Source organism: Fukomys damarensis, unplaced genomic scaffold (genome assembly GCF_012274545.1).
Source record: "Fukomys damarensis isolate Sample0158 unplaced genomic scaffold, DMR_v1.0_HiC HiC_scaffold_16, whole genome shotgun sequence".
Lineage (NCBI taxonomy): Eukaryota > Metazoa > Chordata > Mammalia > Rodentia > Bathyergidae > Fukomys > Fukomys damarensis.
Genome location: NW_022900928.1, coordinates 30095077 through 30111174, shown reverse-complemented (window position 1 = coordinate 30111174; position 16098 = coordinate 30095077). Strand labels below are relative to the sequence as shown.

General features: G+C 35.9%; 1 protein-coding gene across 1 annotated transcript in view; it reads right to left on the bottom strand.

Annotated features, from left to right (window-relative positions):
- Positions 1–16092, bottom strand: part of Acer3 (alkaline ceramidase 3) — a 123785-nt gene extending 107693 nt beyond the window's left edge. Inside the window, exon 1 of the mRNA XM_010614359.3 lies at positions 15987–16092. Coding sequence (XP_010612661.1) covers positions 15987–16089 — 103 coding nt within the window. The 5' untranslated portion in view covers positions 16090–16092. The remainder of the gene's footprint in view (positions 1–15986) is intronic.
- Positions 16093–16098: the final 6 nt, after the last annotated feature.

Genomic DNA, 16098 nt, shown 5'->3' with positions numbered 1-16098 from the left:
TTGGGTCTTCTATGCAGAGTATCATTTCATCTACAAATAATAATTTGAATTCTTCCCTTCCTATATGTATTTTATTTCTTTCTCTTGACTAATTGCTCTGGCTAATGTTTCAAGTACTATGTTGAATAGAAGAGGTGACAGTGGCCATCCTTGTGTTGTTTCTGATTTTCAGGGGAATGCTTTTAGTCTTTCCCCATTTAGTAAGATGCTATTGGTTTGTCATATACAGCTTTTATCATATTCAAGTATGGTTCTCCTACACCTGTTTTCTTCAGTGTTTTTAATCATTAAGCAGTGTTGGATTTTGTTGAAAGTCTTTTCTGCATCTACTGATGTGATCATACGGTTTTTAACCTTGCTTCTGTTTATATGAGATTATATTTACTGATTCACATATGTTGAACCATCCTTGCCTCTCTGGGATGAAACTTACTTGATCATGATGTATGATCTTTCTGATAATGTTGCATTCTGCTTGCTAATATCTTGTTGAGGATTTTTGAATCTATGTTCATTAAGGAGACTGGACTATAGTTTTCCTTTTTAGTTGGGTCTTTATTTGGTTTTGGGATCTGGGTGATACTGGCTTCCAAAAATCAGTTTAGGAGCACTTTATCCCTTTCAATTTCTTTGATGAGCTTGAAAAATTATGGTGATATAACATCCTTAAAGGTTTTGTAGAATTCATCTGTGAAACCATCAGGTGCTGGGCTTTTCTTAGTTGGCAGATGTGGGGGACTACTTTATTATGCCCAGTGCAGGCTGTGAGCAGTCCAGGCTGTAAAGAGTTAACCCCGCGATTGGCTTCTTTTGAGAAGTGCGTCTGGCTCAAGTCTACATGACAAGTTCAGAGTGATTCTTATCCAAATTCCATTCCTAGAGTTAAAACCATCTTTACTAAAAAGACAGGTTAATTATTAACCACAACCTATATTTTGTCTGTTCTCTTCCTAATTCAAGAATACTATCTTTTCCTTTACAAGTCTTACCAGCATCAGTAATGTGTCCATAGTAATTCCACATCCTCTCACATAGCCCTTGTGCCTCAATATAGCTATGGTGTTACCAATAAATATCAATAGCTTTGAGTGTTCAGGGCCTTTGCTGTTCAGCCTTTCTTGCATGAGGATTGGTAATCCTGGCTCCCCTTTTCTGTCTCTTTAATCCTGTCTTTGAGTTTTTCTTTATCATAGCACTGAGCAGATATGAACCTGCCAAGGGGGGTTTCTGATAGGCATTCTTTATTACTATGTCAATTTTATTGCTTGTTATTGTGTTAAGCATATTGATGTCTTCTTGGGTTAATTTTGGAAGTTTGTTTGTATCTAGGAATCTGTCCATTTCCTCAAAATTTGCAAATTTGTTGGAATATAATTATTTGAAGTAGTTACTATCTTCTAGATTTCCACAATGTTGTGATTTTACCATTTCTATTTCTAATTGCACTGATGTCTTTTCTCACTTTCTCTTGGTTAAGTCTGACTAGGGGCTTATCTGTTTTTTTTTTTATTTTGGTTTTGGTTTTTGTTTTTTTTGAGACAGGGTCTCACTATGTAGTTTAGACTGCCCTGGAACTCACTGTGTAGCCCAGGTTGGTCTCAAACTCACAGCGATCCTCCTGCCTCAGCCTCCCCAGTGCTGGGATTAAGGCATGCACTACCATGCCCAGCAAAGGGGCTTATCTGTTTTAAAGAACCAGTACTTCGATTCACTGATTTATTTTGGTCTCACTTTCATTGATTTCTACTCTTATCTTTATAATTTCCCTCCTTATTCTTGGTTAGGTCTAGTTTGTTATTGTTTTTTGAGTATCTGAAGATTTCTCATAAGGTTATCTATTCGGGCCTTGCTCTGTTTCCTAATGTGAGCACTGACTGTGATGAAGTTTCCTCTTAGAACTGCTTTCATAGTATTCCAGAGGTTTCAATAAGTTGTACTGTCATTAACTCGCAGAAATTTAAAAATTTCTTCTTTGATTTCCTCCTGTGACCCACCAGTTGCTTTGGAGGATATTGTTAACAGGCACAACGGCACTTGTCTGTAATCCCAGCTACTTGGGAGGCTAAGACAGAAGGATAACAAGTTCAGGGTCAGTCTGAACAACTTAGCAAGATCCTGTCTCAAAAGAAAAATAAAAAGGGCTTGGGCCTGGGGAAATGTGGCACATGTCTGTAATCACAGCACTCTGGGAGACTTAGGCAGGAGGACTCCAAGTTCAAGCCCAGCTGGGGCAACTTAGTGACTCAGTGAGACCATGTCACAAAAAATTAAAAAAGGACTGAGGGGGCCAGGGCTCAGTGGTGCTGCTGCCTTCCTTTCAAGAGCAAGGTTCCGAGTTTCATCCCTGGTATCAAAAAAAAAAAAAAAAGACTGAGGAATGTAACTCACTGTGAAGGTCCTGGGTTCAATCCCCATTATAAGACAGGGGTGGGGGGATAAGTATCCAATTTATCATGAAAATATAAAAATTGTAATCCTATTTATACTTAATTTTATAGGTTCAAAATAGTAAAAGCAAAAACATGGGAAAATAAATCCACCAACATGGTGTAAGATTTTTAAATGCCCATCTTAATGTATAATAAGTGAAGCAACTCTCTCACATTCCTCCTTCCCTAATCAGCAGGATTATAGAAAATTTTCATAACACAATAGAGATTAAAACTAAATGAGAAGACAGATATAAAAGTAAATAGATATGATTTGCAGGGCTTTTACTTCTAGCCATGATGGAGTAATTACAACTGGGAACTCCTTCTACTGGTAACAAGTAGAAAAGAGGGTAAAATTTATGAAAACTCCATTAAAGATATTCAACATCTAAGTAGTACAGAAATGTTACTATGATAAAAAGGGAAACATATAAAACAAACTCCATGATTACCTCAGCTTTCTGGAGGAGGTACTTTACAGAGCTTGGTACAAGGAAAAAGAATCCATAGGACAGCGGTCTCACTAGATTGAGGAGACAGAGATTTTAGAAAATGGAAATAGTGGCAATTTATAAAATAAAATACCAAAAGAGGTAGATACACAAAGAAAGAGTTCAAAAAATCTGCAAGGGATGATTTTGAATCTACTGCTGAATATTAAATTGCACATGCACAAAATAAGACTCCACTAGGCTAAGAAAAGAAAAACTGGAGAAGGGCTGGGGATATAGATCAGGGATAGAGGGCATGCTTAGCACAGAAAAAAAAATAGTAATGAGTGGGAAAAAAATTACTACAGAGCTGAACAACTAAACTGAACAGCCACCATAGCACACTGGCCTAGAGACCTTCAAGTTGTGGCCAAACAGAGCATGTGGAACACGTAGAAATTCCAAAGAGGTCATGTTTTAGCAAAGAAGCAAACTAAAAAAAAAGTAAAGACAACTGACCCACACTCAAAATATGCTATAAAACAAGGCTTGAAAGGATTAACTAGTCAGAAATTTAGTGGCTGGCTAGACAAGCCCAATATTCCTTAACAGAAGATAAAATTGTCTAGTCACTCAGCATTATAATGTCTGGCATCTAAACAGAAATTACTAAACAAGTTTGAAAGGAAGAAAATCAGTCAAAAGAAACATGCAGAAATGAAAGATGTTATTCTAACTATGATAAAAAATGTAAAAGAAAACATCAGCATAATGGGCTGCAAGGGAATATGACTTACTTAAAAAGGACAAAATACAGTTCTGTTTTCAGTAATGACAAAGTAAGTTCCTAATAATTCCCTCAGAAATTACTAAACAAGTTTGAAAGGAAGAAAATCAGTCAAAAGAAACATGCAGAAATGAAAGATGTTTCTCTAACTATGATAAAAAATGTAAAAGAAAACATCAGCATAATGGGCTGCAAGGGAATATGACTTACTTAAAAAGGACAAAATACAGCTCTGTTTTCAGTAATGACAAAGTAAGTTCCTAATAATTCCCTCAGAAAAAAAAAAAAGGAAAAGAAAACAAAAAAAGAAGAGATACAATGTAGCATGACACAAAAAGAGGTTGTCTATAAATGCTGGACAGCAAAACAGAAGCAAACTAAGGAGGAATATACCCTTCAAGAAAAAGAGTTATACAAATAAATTTTTGTTTTTACAACTTTTAGCCCTGGGCCACGCGTAGCTGCACAGCGTATAAATAGGTAAAGTAATATTACAGACTTTTCAGACAAAGTAAGCTGATAACATTTATCACCAGCAAAACTGTATCACCAAACAAGTTCAGCTGCACTATTTCAGGTTTAATATTATAATGATTATTTGAAGATAGATTATAAGTTTAAAATATATACTGTAAACTCCACAGCAACCTCTAAAGTAGTAAAAGAGATGTAGAAGAGAAGCTACTAAATAAGATGATATACACATCCAGTACTCCTGAATTAATTTAAAAGGCAGGAAAAGGGGGAATAAAGAACAAATTATTTTTTAAACAATATGGGAATAACGTAATTATGATATAACTGATAATTATGATACCTATAAATGGACAATATATGCCAATTAAGAAGCAGACATTGGCAGACTAGACAAAAAAGTCAACTATGTATCTATATATCTTTTAGGTAAAAGGCACTTTAACGAGGCAGGTTAAGATATGAAAAGGCAGAAGGCAAATAAAAATTACAAGAAAGCTGGGTGGCTACATGAACATCAGAGAAAGTAGACTTCAGAACTTAGGGTAATGCCAGAGAAAAGTAGTAGCATTTTATAGAGATAATGAGTAAAAAAATCTCAAGATTATACAGGCTCAAGATTTTATTAGTCAGTTTTTCTGTCACTCATACAAAATACTTGACACAATTTAAAGGATGAGAGGTCTATTTCGGCTCACAGTTTCAAGAGTTTTGGTCCATGGTTGGCTGGCTCTAAGAAAAGAACATCATGGTGGAGCAAAGTGGCTTACTTCACAAGGGACCAGGAAGCAGAGAATAAGAAAGAGCACCAGAGAGGAAGGGGCTAAAGGGCCAGATATTAGTACCCAAGGTCGTGCCTCTGGGACCTATCCAGACACATCCAGATGTGTGTTTTATAAATCCTCTAGGCAGCTCATAAGCCAATCAACTGGACTGAAAATCGATCTCAACTGTTATGCATATCCTTTTTTTGAAATGCTTGGGTACGTAAGTATTTCAGGTTTTGGAATTTTTTCTAATTTTGGAAAATTAGCATATTACAGTGAGACAGCTTGGGAATGGTAAATTATCTAAATCAATTTTAGTAAGCAAGAGGATGTCACATTACAAAGCCAGGCTGCAGTCATGTTGGCTTTTGTAAAAAGGAAAATTTGTAATACAGCAGGTAAAATAGCCTAGAAACCATTTTTCATTTTAGGAACATTATCTAGATCTATCTTTGTTAAGTGAATTAATGATTGAAAGTCATAAAAAAGTTTTTATAGCAAAATCAAGATTTTAATTTTGATAATGTTGGAGTTCATTTTGTCTTTTTACTATTTAATCATTCTATCTTCTCCTAAAGTAGCTTGGCTGAAAAAATTAGCATCTACTTCTATGATGAGTCAAAGATTATTTTTTCCAGCTCTGCAACCAAATTATTTTAATCCTGTGGCATTTAATTTACTTTCACTAGATAAAATACTACTTTTGAGTCTTCTGAGTACATCAGAGGATAAATAAAATGCTTTTAAAATTCACTGAAATGTCCAGATAGAAGGGACTATTAAAGTACTATATTCTTATGTTTTAAATTTCATCTTCCAAAACTAAAAGGTATGATGCAATTTTGCATACTCCAAGTTTACATAACAGGAAATCAAACTGCTCAAATTTAACTTCAGTAACTGTTTTCAGTTAACTGTTACTGAATACCCCAAAGTTGATTTTTAAAAAAGATTTTTATCTGTCATGTGTAGGACATGATCAATGAAAGGGGAACTGAGGTAAAATGGACATGTAAATAGACTCCTTTAAAAAGAAAACCATGTTATGTACGGCAAGAATTAGGAGGAAGACTGAAGAGTTAAGAATAAACTGGATAACATGAAGATATATGACTACACATTCACCAGAAGAGCTAAAATTAAAACAAATCACACCAAATGTTAACAAGGAAGTATATCAAATGTTAAGCATGTAAAATGGCACAACTACTTTGGGAAAAGTCTTGGCAGTTTCTAATAAAAATAAACATACACTTATGCTATGACCCAATTACTGTATTCCAATCCTAGACATTTAACTATGAGAAATGAAAATACATATCTACAAAAAGACTTGAAGGCTGTTCAGAGCAGCTCTGTTTATAATTGCCATGACATGAAAAGAGAGTGAAATACTAATCACACAGCAAAACTAGTGAATCTCAAAAGCATTCAGCTAAGCAAAGAACCTTTACACCGAATAGTAAATACCAGATGTTTCTACTTATATGCAGTCCTAAAACAGGCAAATCTTACCTATGGCAGGGAAAAAACATTCAGAACAGTAGGTTGTACTAGAGAGAAACATGAAGGAGGCAATGGGAATTAAGGGAACAGGTTATAAGGACCTTTCCTGATTGATGGCAAAGCTCTGTATCTTTTCATTTTTCCTTGCTGTTAGAGATGGAATCCAGGGCTGCATGCATGCTATGCATCCAGGCTGAACTACACCTCGAGCCCAGAGTTCTCTATCTTGATAGATGTTCGGTCACACAGTTATATACATTTCTCAAAATTGAGCAAATTTGGCCCCTAGCGTTGAAAAAAAATTAAATAACTTTTTTTTCACTTCACATAAATAGATACAAAGAATGATTAAGTGATGTGCCCAAAGTCACAAGGCTCAATAGGTCAAAATCCAGAGTGTATGGCCTTCCATTATACTACAGTATATACTTTCCCCACACTAAAATATCTAGAACTTTCATATCACCATAAACTTCTTTTGCAATTTCCTTACATATAAACAGGGATAACACCTATATCTCATAAGGAAAAAAAAAAGTGCTTTGTGAATTGCAAAACCTTGCTTGTCCAAGTAGTTTCTCTATACTATCATATTTCCCCCAAAATAAGACAGAATATTATATTAATTCTTGCTCCAAAAAGCACAATAAGCTTATTTTCAGAGAATATCTTATTTATTTTATATACAAAAATCTACATTTATTCATATACAGTCATGTCATCTTCTTCTGGAACATCAAAATAACTCTCCAAACCCAAAATTTGGCTTGAATTTGTGATTCCATTTCTGTAGAAACACTGGCCCCAATCTCTCATGTCCAGCAAGAGTTCTCCTTAAATGAGTACTTCTTGTCTATGTAGCTTGCTTATAGTACATTGGCAACACAGCTGTCAGTGATTTTATCCCATAAATTCTTCACTTAAGTCACAACTTTCTGAAAGCTAGGCTTCACAAAGTTTCCCTTAAATTAAGTATTAATTAAAAACTTACAAAACAGGAGTGACAACAAAAATGATGACATTTAAGAATGATGGTCCACACAAAAGTAAGAAAAAATTGCAGGCACCAAAATTCAGAAAACATTTATTTCACGAGTGTATTAAGTATGTCCATTACAACACATGACATATTGAATTATGAAGATTCATATTAAATAAAGCCTTGTCCATTTGTTATCAAATGCATATGTTATTCCTGTATTGTGTCTTTATTCCAATTGATCATTTGGCAGTAAGTCTTGAGTTCAATCTGTTTACAAAGGCATTTGTTTACCTCTGTCCAAAGGCAACTATTTAGACATTTACAAATACTTAATTATAATTTATATTCATTCAGTATTAATGCCAATAATATTTATATTTAATTACACGTTAATATTATTTTATAATTAAATATGTCCATTGTGTGTTGGACATACTGAATAGGTCCATCAGGCTAATGATCTTAACTGGGGCTTATTCTTGGGATATGGTTATATTATAAGCATCCTGAAAAATCATGCTACAGCTTATTTTCCAGTTAGGTCTTATTTTTGGGAAAATATGGTAGTACTACTGGAATCACCTGACAGATTAAAAGAAATGTAGACTCTTAAGACATTACAGACTTAATAAACTAGAATATGGGGTTTTAGCAAAATTGTTGCATAATTCATATGCCTATTAAAGTCTTAGGAATACTTCTTAAAAGACTGTTGATATTAGGTACCTTTACCATTATAAAATGTATTAGAAGTTCTTTCTGTTCTAAGGAAGTTCTATGATTTGGTAACTCATTAACAGTATAACATCAACAATACTAGTATCACCTTCCTCAGCTCTGCTATTTATCAGACTGAGAAACTACTAAATGTGGACACTAGTCTAAGCTTCCACCAGTAATTTCCAATAGAAGCTTGGAGAGATCAATTCACTTCTCAAGGTGTTTTTCCTTATTTTAAAAAGAAGAGTTAGGGCTGGGAATTTAGTGCAGTGGTACTGTGCCTGCCTTGCATTGTCCCTGGTACCAGAAATAAGGAAGAGTTAAAATCACTAGCTCCCAACTTGGAAGTCCTTGGACTCACTGGGGCCTGAAAAAGTAGTAACAAAGGAAAGCAAGATAGCATCATTGTTAAGCACATAGGTTTGTGTTATGATTTGTATACAGATGTCTCCCCAAAGCCTCATGCCATCACAGGAGCTTTTTGGAGGTGGCTGGATCTAGAGTGTGTGATACTGGGATTAAAGATGTGATGCTGAGATTGATTCAGGGTGAGATGCTAGAATTAAAGGTATCAGTGGGAACAGAAAGAGCTGTTGTCACTTGCTGCTTTGCTACTTTATTGCCTTGCTGTCTTCTGCCTGCCATGAATTGTTTTCTCCTTTATGATACCACCCTTCCTGCCTTGGAGCCAGTTATCTATGAATTGAAACCTCTACAAACTGGGTACAACAAACCTTTCCTACTTTAATTTTGGATGTCAGGTATTTTATCTCAGCAACAAGAAAAGTAACTAAGGTAGTTCAGAATTAAATAATTCTTGGGTTACTTAGGCTCTGCCACTTAATAGTGTATGACCTTGGGAAAGTTACTTAACCTTCCTAAACTTCAACTATTATAGTGGGATTCTAAATTACCTACCTCACAGATCAAGCAGTATAACATATAATTGGACATAAGTGCTCTTCTAGGTTCCAGGGTGATAAAAAGTCTATATTTACACTTAAAATGAATGTATTTTATGAATAAATAACTCAAAAGCTAATTTTAAAATAAAAGAGAGAGAGAAGGAGGAGAATGCACCAAGCCAGACTACATAAGTTCAAATTCTCATTTTGTTTCTGGCAAAGAAAACTTTGGACAAATTATTTAATCATTCTCAGGCCTAAATTTCTAGTTTTCTAAAACAGAATTAAGCCGGTGGTTCATGCCTGTAATCCCAGCAGGATTACAGGAGACTAAGCAGAAGCATTACCACAAGTTGAAGGCCAGCCTGGGCTATACAGTGAATTCTAGGCCAGTCTGAACTACATGATAAGTATCTCATAAAAAATAAACAAACCAATTTTTAAAAGACCACTAAAACCTTAAAAAATAACTCAAAAGAGGTATTGCAAGGATTATAACAAGGGTTTTTAAAACATGAGAACACTGGGCATTAAGTCTCATAAACATTTACTTACTATTTCTATTATTTTTTACCCTGGTACAGGAAATTGAACTCAGGACCTTGTGCCTGCCAGGCAGGCACAGTGCTACTGAGCTACATCCGCGGCCCGTCTATTGATTATTTTCAATATTTCAAGAATCATATTTATATGCTCGCTTCAGCAGCACATATACAAAAATCACATTTATCCACAATATTTTCAGTGAAAATATTATGCTGTTTTGCTTCAGACTAGAATTATATCAGTATATTAAGGTAGTTAGTGATTAATCTCATACACAGTATGGAAACAGTGACTAGATCATTTGTCATGAACTTAATTACTGTCTTTGAGTAATTAAAACAGGGTTAAATATATTAATAATTACACTTTATTACAATTGTGTTAGAGGAATAATAAATTATAATTTATGTATAAGTGATAAATTCATGGAGCCTATAAAACATGAGGCTTTCTTCTGATGAAAAGGTTACAATAGCTGATATGTACTACATGATCCAGCAATTGTATTTTGGGAGCCTAAAGAATATTATATACCCATATTTACAGCAGCACTATTCACACGAGGTGGAAGCCATGCAAATGTTCACTCAGAGAAGAATGGATTTTTAAAACGTATACAACGGAATATTATACAAGCTTAAAAAGGAAAGAACTTCTGATACATGCTACAACATAAACACTGAAGACATTATGTTAGGTGAAATAAGATAGTCACAAAGAGATAACTACAAATATAATTCCTCTTACATGAGGTGCATAGAATAGTTAAATTTACAGACAAAAGTCAAGCAGCTGACTAAAGGAGGGAATGTAGAGTTTAAAGGATATAGAATTTGTTTTACAAGATGAAGAGTTCTGAAAATTGACTGCACAGCAGCATAAATGTATGTAACATTACTTAACTGTATGTGCATTTTAAATGGTTAAAATGGTAACTTTTATGTTATATGTATTTTTCTACAATTAAAAATAGATAAATAACTAGCTGGTGTGGTACTCCTAAAGCACCAACACAGTAAAGCTTTATTGAAAATGTCTGCAGTTGAAATTTTTAATAAGCATACTTCTCTGCATTTCAATGTACTACTTAAATCAACTCAGTGGCAGATTTGACCTTCCTTCTTCAGTTAACCTATGGTGATTCTGAGTTAAAAGTTAGAGGCAATGTTGCTTGCCTGTCAATATCCCTCAGGTAAAGAATTATCTTTCTTAACATGACAGGAATGGCACTTCTGCCAGCCAACAGAACCCCAAGGACCAAAGAAGACTGAGGCTACTATTCAAAGAAGATGGCAGGAAAAGGCCTGAGAAAAGGAAAGGAAAAGAAAAGCAAGGCAGCAAGGGGCTACACGTAGTTTGACAGCCTTTGTGGCATGTGTATGACACACAGCTGATGAAAGCCCCTCTTGTCTTGTGCTGCAGTGGCAAGGAAAAAAAAAACCACTCTTTTCTCCATCTAAAAAGAATCTTATAATAAAAAAGTATAAAGACGAAAGGCTACCCTACTTTCCTTTTGTTGTTCTTCTGAATAGGGTGGGAAGAAGAGAAACAAACCCATGAGAAGGTACAATACCTAGCTTGAAACATCCTAGGATGAGGATAAAAAAGAGATGGCTAGATACTTATATCATCAACTACCATTTGTTCTCCTGATCCATGAAAGTCTTACCAGCCAAATTACTTTCTCAGACTGAGGTAATCCCTATATAAAAGCTGCAATAAGGAATTTTAAAATATTTTTTAGCTTTCTAATCAATTCCCTCCACACACAATATGCCAATCCTTGGCTGTTTTTCTATCAAATTTATTTTCTATCAAATACCTTTCATTCAAAAGTAGGAATGTGCCTGTTTATATTTATCTGTACCCTGTCCAGCTATCATGACAGACAAGGTTTCTTCCTCTTCCTCTTCCTCTTCCTCTTCCTCCTCCTCCTCCTCCTCTTCCTCTTCTTCTTCTTCTTGTTTTTTTTGACAGAATCTTGCTATGTAGTTCAGGCTTGCCTTGAACTTACTATGCAGCTCAGGCTGGCCTTGAACTTGTGGCCATCTTTCAACCTCAGCTTCCCAAGTGCTGGGATTATAGGCATGCACTACCACGCCCTGTGAACAGTTTGAAACAATGACAAAATATGTGCTCAATAAATATCTGCTGAATAAATGAAACATTCTGAGTAGTTTTTAACTTGGTAATTCTTCTCCAAGACCAAAATTAAATATAAGAATTTTCTTCCATCTCCCTTTGGGAGATAATTCTTATATTAAACCAACCATACTTAAAAATCCCACTTCCTGTAGATTATCTTGATATAAAGTGTTGTCAGATATACATATAAATACCATTTCATCCACTTAATAGCTGTATGATATTGATCAGGTTATTTAACTTCTTTAAGATGCAGTTTCCTCTTCTTTAAGATGAATTACCACTTACTTAATTTGAATGTTCTGAGGCTTATTCATACATAGGCAGTTTTCACTTTGTGGGCTTCCAACACATACAAATTTCAGTTACCACAGTTTAAATGATGCCAATCCCCTAACAACACAATTCAAATTTCAGTTAACACTATTTTTTTTGTTTTTGTTTGGTTTGGTTTTTTGAGACAAGTGTCTTGGCCCTGAACTTGTGGTGATCCTCTTGCCTTGGCTTCTTGAGTGCTGGGTTTACACAGACATGTGCCACTATGCCTGGAAAAACTATGTACTAGAGGTGAGTAACTGAATATAGTACACACTGTGCTGTTAGATCTTCAGTCCACAAATCATTACCAAAACAACAAAAGAACATCAAATCAGTGGTTAACCAATCACTTCTGACAAAGTCTGTTACTGATGAGTCACTATGTATCTGTTATTGAGTTAATAAAGGGAACAAAACATGTAGTTCAGTTGCCTCCTTATATCCTGGTGATAAACTTATAGGGTATTTTATGAAAATAAATACTAGAAAGAAGAAACTGGTGAATACTGATGAAAGGTCAGCAGAGAAACAAAAAACGATAGCTAATCATGAAAATGATGATACTGGTATTGATTAAGAGACTAGATATGCAGCTTGGGGAATTTAACGAAGACAAACTTAACAATATAAATGAACACAGCAATTGTGGCAAAAGAGATGACATCCCAGAAGTGAAAGTGGCAAAACCCTCCAAATTAAAGAACTCAGAGATATTTCATAATATTGAAAGTATAGAAAATAAACTATTGAAAGTTGATCTAAACTTAGAAAAGATTTGCCAAGGCACAGGGAAAATGCTCACTCCATGCCATAAGCTATATGATAAGGAAAGAACTGTTCAAATTATTTTTTATGTTATTTTACAAAGAAATAAAACACTGCAATTCTCAATATTTAAAATATTTGTAATCAACTATAATTTACAATGGATTTACAATGTTTGAGAAAAATTTTTAAAGGTCACAGAACAATTGTAACTGTTCCTATTAAGATTGCTTTGCTTGGTTTTTAACTTGTGTGGTCACTTGTATGATCCTGCACTATCAAACAAAATGAGGACTGCCTCTATCTATAATTTCTGGCACATCAAAAAGCTATTATTTCACAACTCTACCTTTTCCTGGTTCTTACAATCTGTTCAAACAAAATGAATTAGAATTGATGTTGACTAATACTAAAAAGATTTTTCAGGTGCTGAAAGTGACTAAGAACTACCACATATTTGAACATGCAATTCCCTGAACTCATTAACCAAAACACATACAACCTAATGTTGAAAGATAGTTGAATAACTGGCAGAGTTATTCAATTTGTCCTTTGTGATAGTGCAGGATTTCAACATCTTCTATTTCCTTCATTCCTTGAATACAGAGGCAAAACAATGAATATGTGGTAGAATTAATGACAGGGAGTCAATATAGAACAACTTTAGAGTCAGCTGAGTACTATCTCTATAACAATTATTACAACCTTAGATAATCTGTGAAATGGGAATAATAATACCTTCTCTTGGAAATTATCATAAAACTCAAAAGATAACATTCATGAAGGGCTTAGAAAATTGTGGCGCAGTTAGCACTTAGGTAATAACTGTTATTAGCCTTAATATAACTCTTATTAATACTACCATTAATCTAATAACAATAAACCTGTATTTGTTTTGAACACACACTTTAAACATATTAATCAGCATATTTTTCAAAGATGAAATTCTTTTACTCTAAATTATTACAGACACCCACTACTTGCTATGGTTAGACAACTTAACCTCAACTTCCTCTAGATCATTGTCTCTCAAGGTACATGTGGTAAGGGCTGCGAATATATTCATTCATCCTCTTCCTGCAACTCCTCTAATTCTTATGTTAAAGTTTTTTATAGTCTTCTCAGAGTTCCTCTTCGAAGACACTGAGAACTAAAGCCATTTCCCATTTCTCAGAGCTATCTGCCAGAACACTAGTATCTTGTGTTCTTTTAGTCCACGTGACTCAACTGCCAGTTTTCTCTATTGATTCTAATCTAAAACCTTAATTCTAAACTTAAGAGTCATTATTACCTGTGTAGACTGATAAAGCTGCAAGGCATCTAAAGACTAACTATGGCATGTTTCTTTTCCCTGCTAAACAATTAATTCCTCATAAATATGAGTTAGTTGAACAATGTCTGCTTTAACACTTTTGGTGACAGAAAGCCTACTTAGCACCCAAGCGAACCTGTTCCATGATGATATCATCATCCATTAGAAAGTTTTTTTTATACTGAAGCAAAATTTTCTTCCTTACAGTTAAGTGTTCTCCATCTACTACCCCTAGAGAAACTGAAATTGTTCTAGAGAACGTCCAGATTCTAGAGGAACTGAGAAAGTTTACTATTTTTATGATAGCCTATACAATATTTGAAGACTCTTAAGAAAAGAGAAAAAAAAAAGTTACACATTTCCAGCTCAGACAACATGATTTTAAGTTTTTTACCTTATGGTCATGGCTTTCGGAACTAGGAATGGATTTGTCAAAGTGATCTAACAACCAATTGATAAAGTGCTTCCTTTGCTAATATTGAAATATGCCACATAATTATACTACAAATGATCATTTTGCTCATATTTCCCCATTATTATGTAAAATTAATTTAAACTAGCAGCTCAGAAAAAGTGACTCTTGGCCTAAATCATGCTCTCAAGGGAATAGTACTAAGAACCCTACAAAAAGAGTCCTGTTTTGTTTTTTGAATTTAGTCAACCACTCAAACAGAATAAAGTAGGATCATCTGGCATGCAACTCTTGTCTCATTCCTACCAAGCCAAACACACATAGATTGGACAAGGACTAAACAATGGGAAAAGTTAGCTAAAAAAAAAGTTTTGCTTCATGTCCTATGAAAGTGGATCCATTTAAAAGAAAGCAGTAATAGTCAAAAGATATTCTCTAAATCTTGTCAGAAGCAAGTACCTTAAAGTAGGATCAAACTTTATGCTCTCAAAACTTTACCAAATTAAATAATAGAAAAAGAAGTGGCGGATTTTTCCTAGCTTTGAAGGAACAATCACCTAGGAACAGAGAGAAAGAGAGACAGACAGACAGACACAGAGACTGAGAAAGAGAGAGACAACCGAGACCTGCCCAGGCCAGCAGTGCCTGCCTGTTAGAACAGTAGCTAGAAGTAGAACCTTAAGTCCTCAGAAGGCGCATTCAGGGGAAGCAGTGTCCTCAGATGACCATTAACTCCTAGGAAGTCAGATAAGACAGAGTGCAGCAGCAGCAAGGACTAGGTCCCTCGTGCTCTTGGAAGCCTGGCATGAGGAGGAAGGTAGATCAGGTGCTTCGCCTTCTACTTCTGGTAAAAAAAAAAAAAAAAAAAGACAGTTGGATAGGCACAATCAAGAGTGCAGACGATCTCTGGTACCTGAAGACACGGGGAAGGGGGTGTCAACCCTCAGAAATAGTAAAATTCTTCCCTAGAGGAGAGAGAAGAGATCTAATAAGAACAAAGAGGAAAAGAAAGACCTTAGAGTTCTCACAGACTTGGAGGAAGATGAAGCTCAGAAGTGTCTCCTCCCATTAGTGGTGGTGTAACAGCGAGCAGGTGTCCTGGGCCCTCATTTCAGGCAGGGCCTTTCACCCCTAGCCTCTTCTCTGGCTCCCCACCACTCCTGGCCTGCCCTACTCCACCGCTCAGGTAGGAATTTCTGTTCCCAGCCCCGCTCCTTCGCTTTCTCCTCAGGTCCAGCAGGGGCTCCCCACTTCCTTTCCGTCCCAACCTGAAGGGCCCCTGCCGCCAGTTCAGATGGCTGCAGTCTTCACTCGACACCCGGGATCCCCTGTCCATTCTCCACGTCCCCGCGGTCCCGCAAGCCCTTCTCCGCTCCCCGGCTGGGCCTGGAGCCTTCCTCGAGGCCAGGTTCGCCCTCTGCCTTCTCCACACCGCGTCTCCCCACAGCCCAGCACCCTCGCTCCTCGCCTCAGGCCACACTCACAGAACTCAGCGATATACTGGGTCACGGTATAGTTCTCTTCGCACCAGTCCAGAGTAGAGGTTGTGGGACCCCAGTAGCCCTCCCGGTCCACGGCCGGAGCCATCGCGCCGCC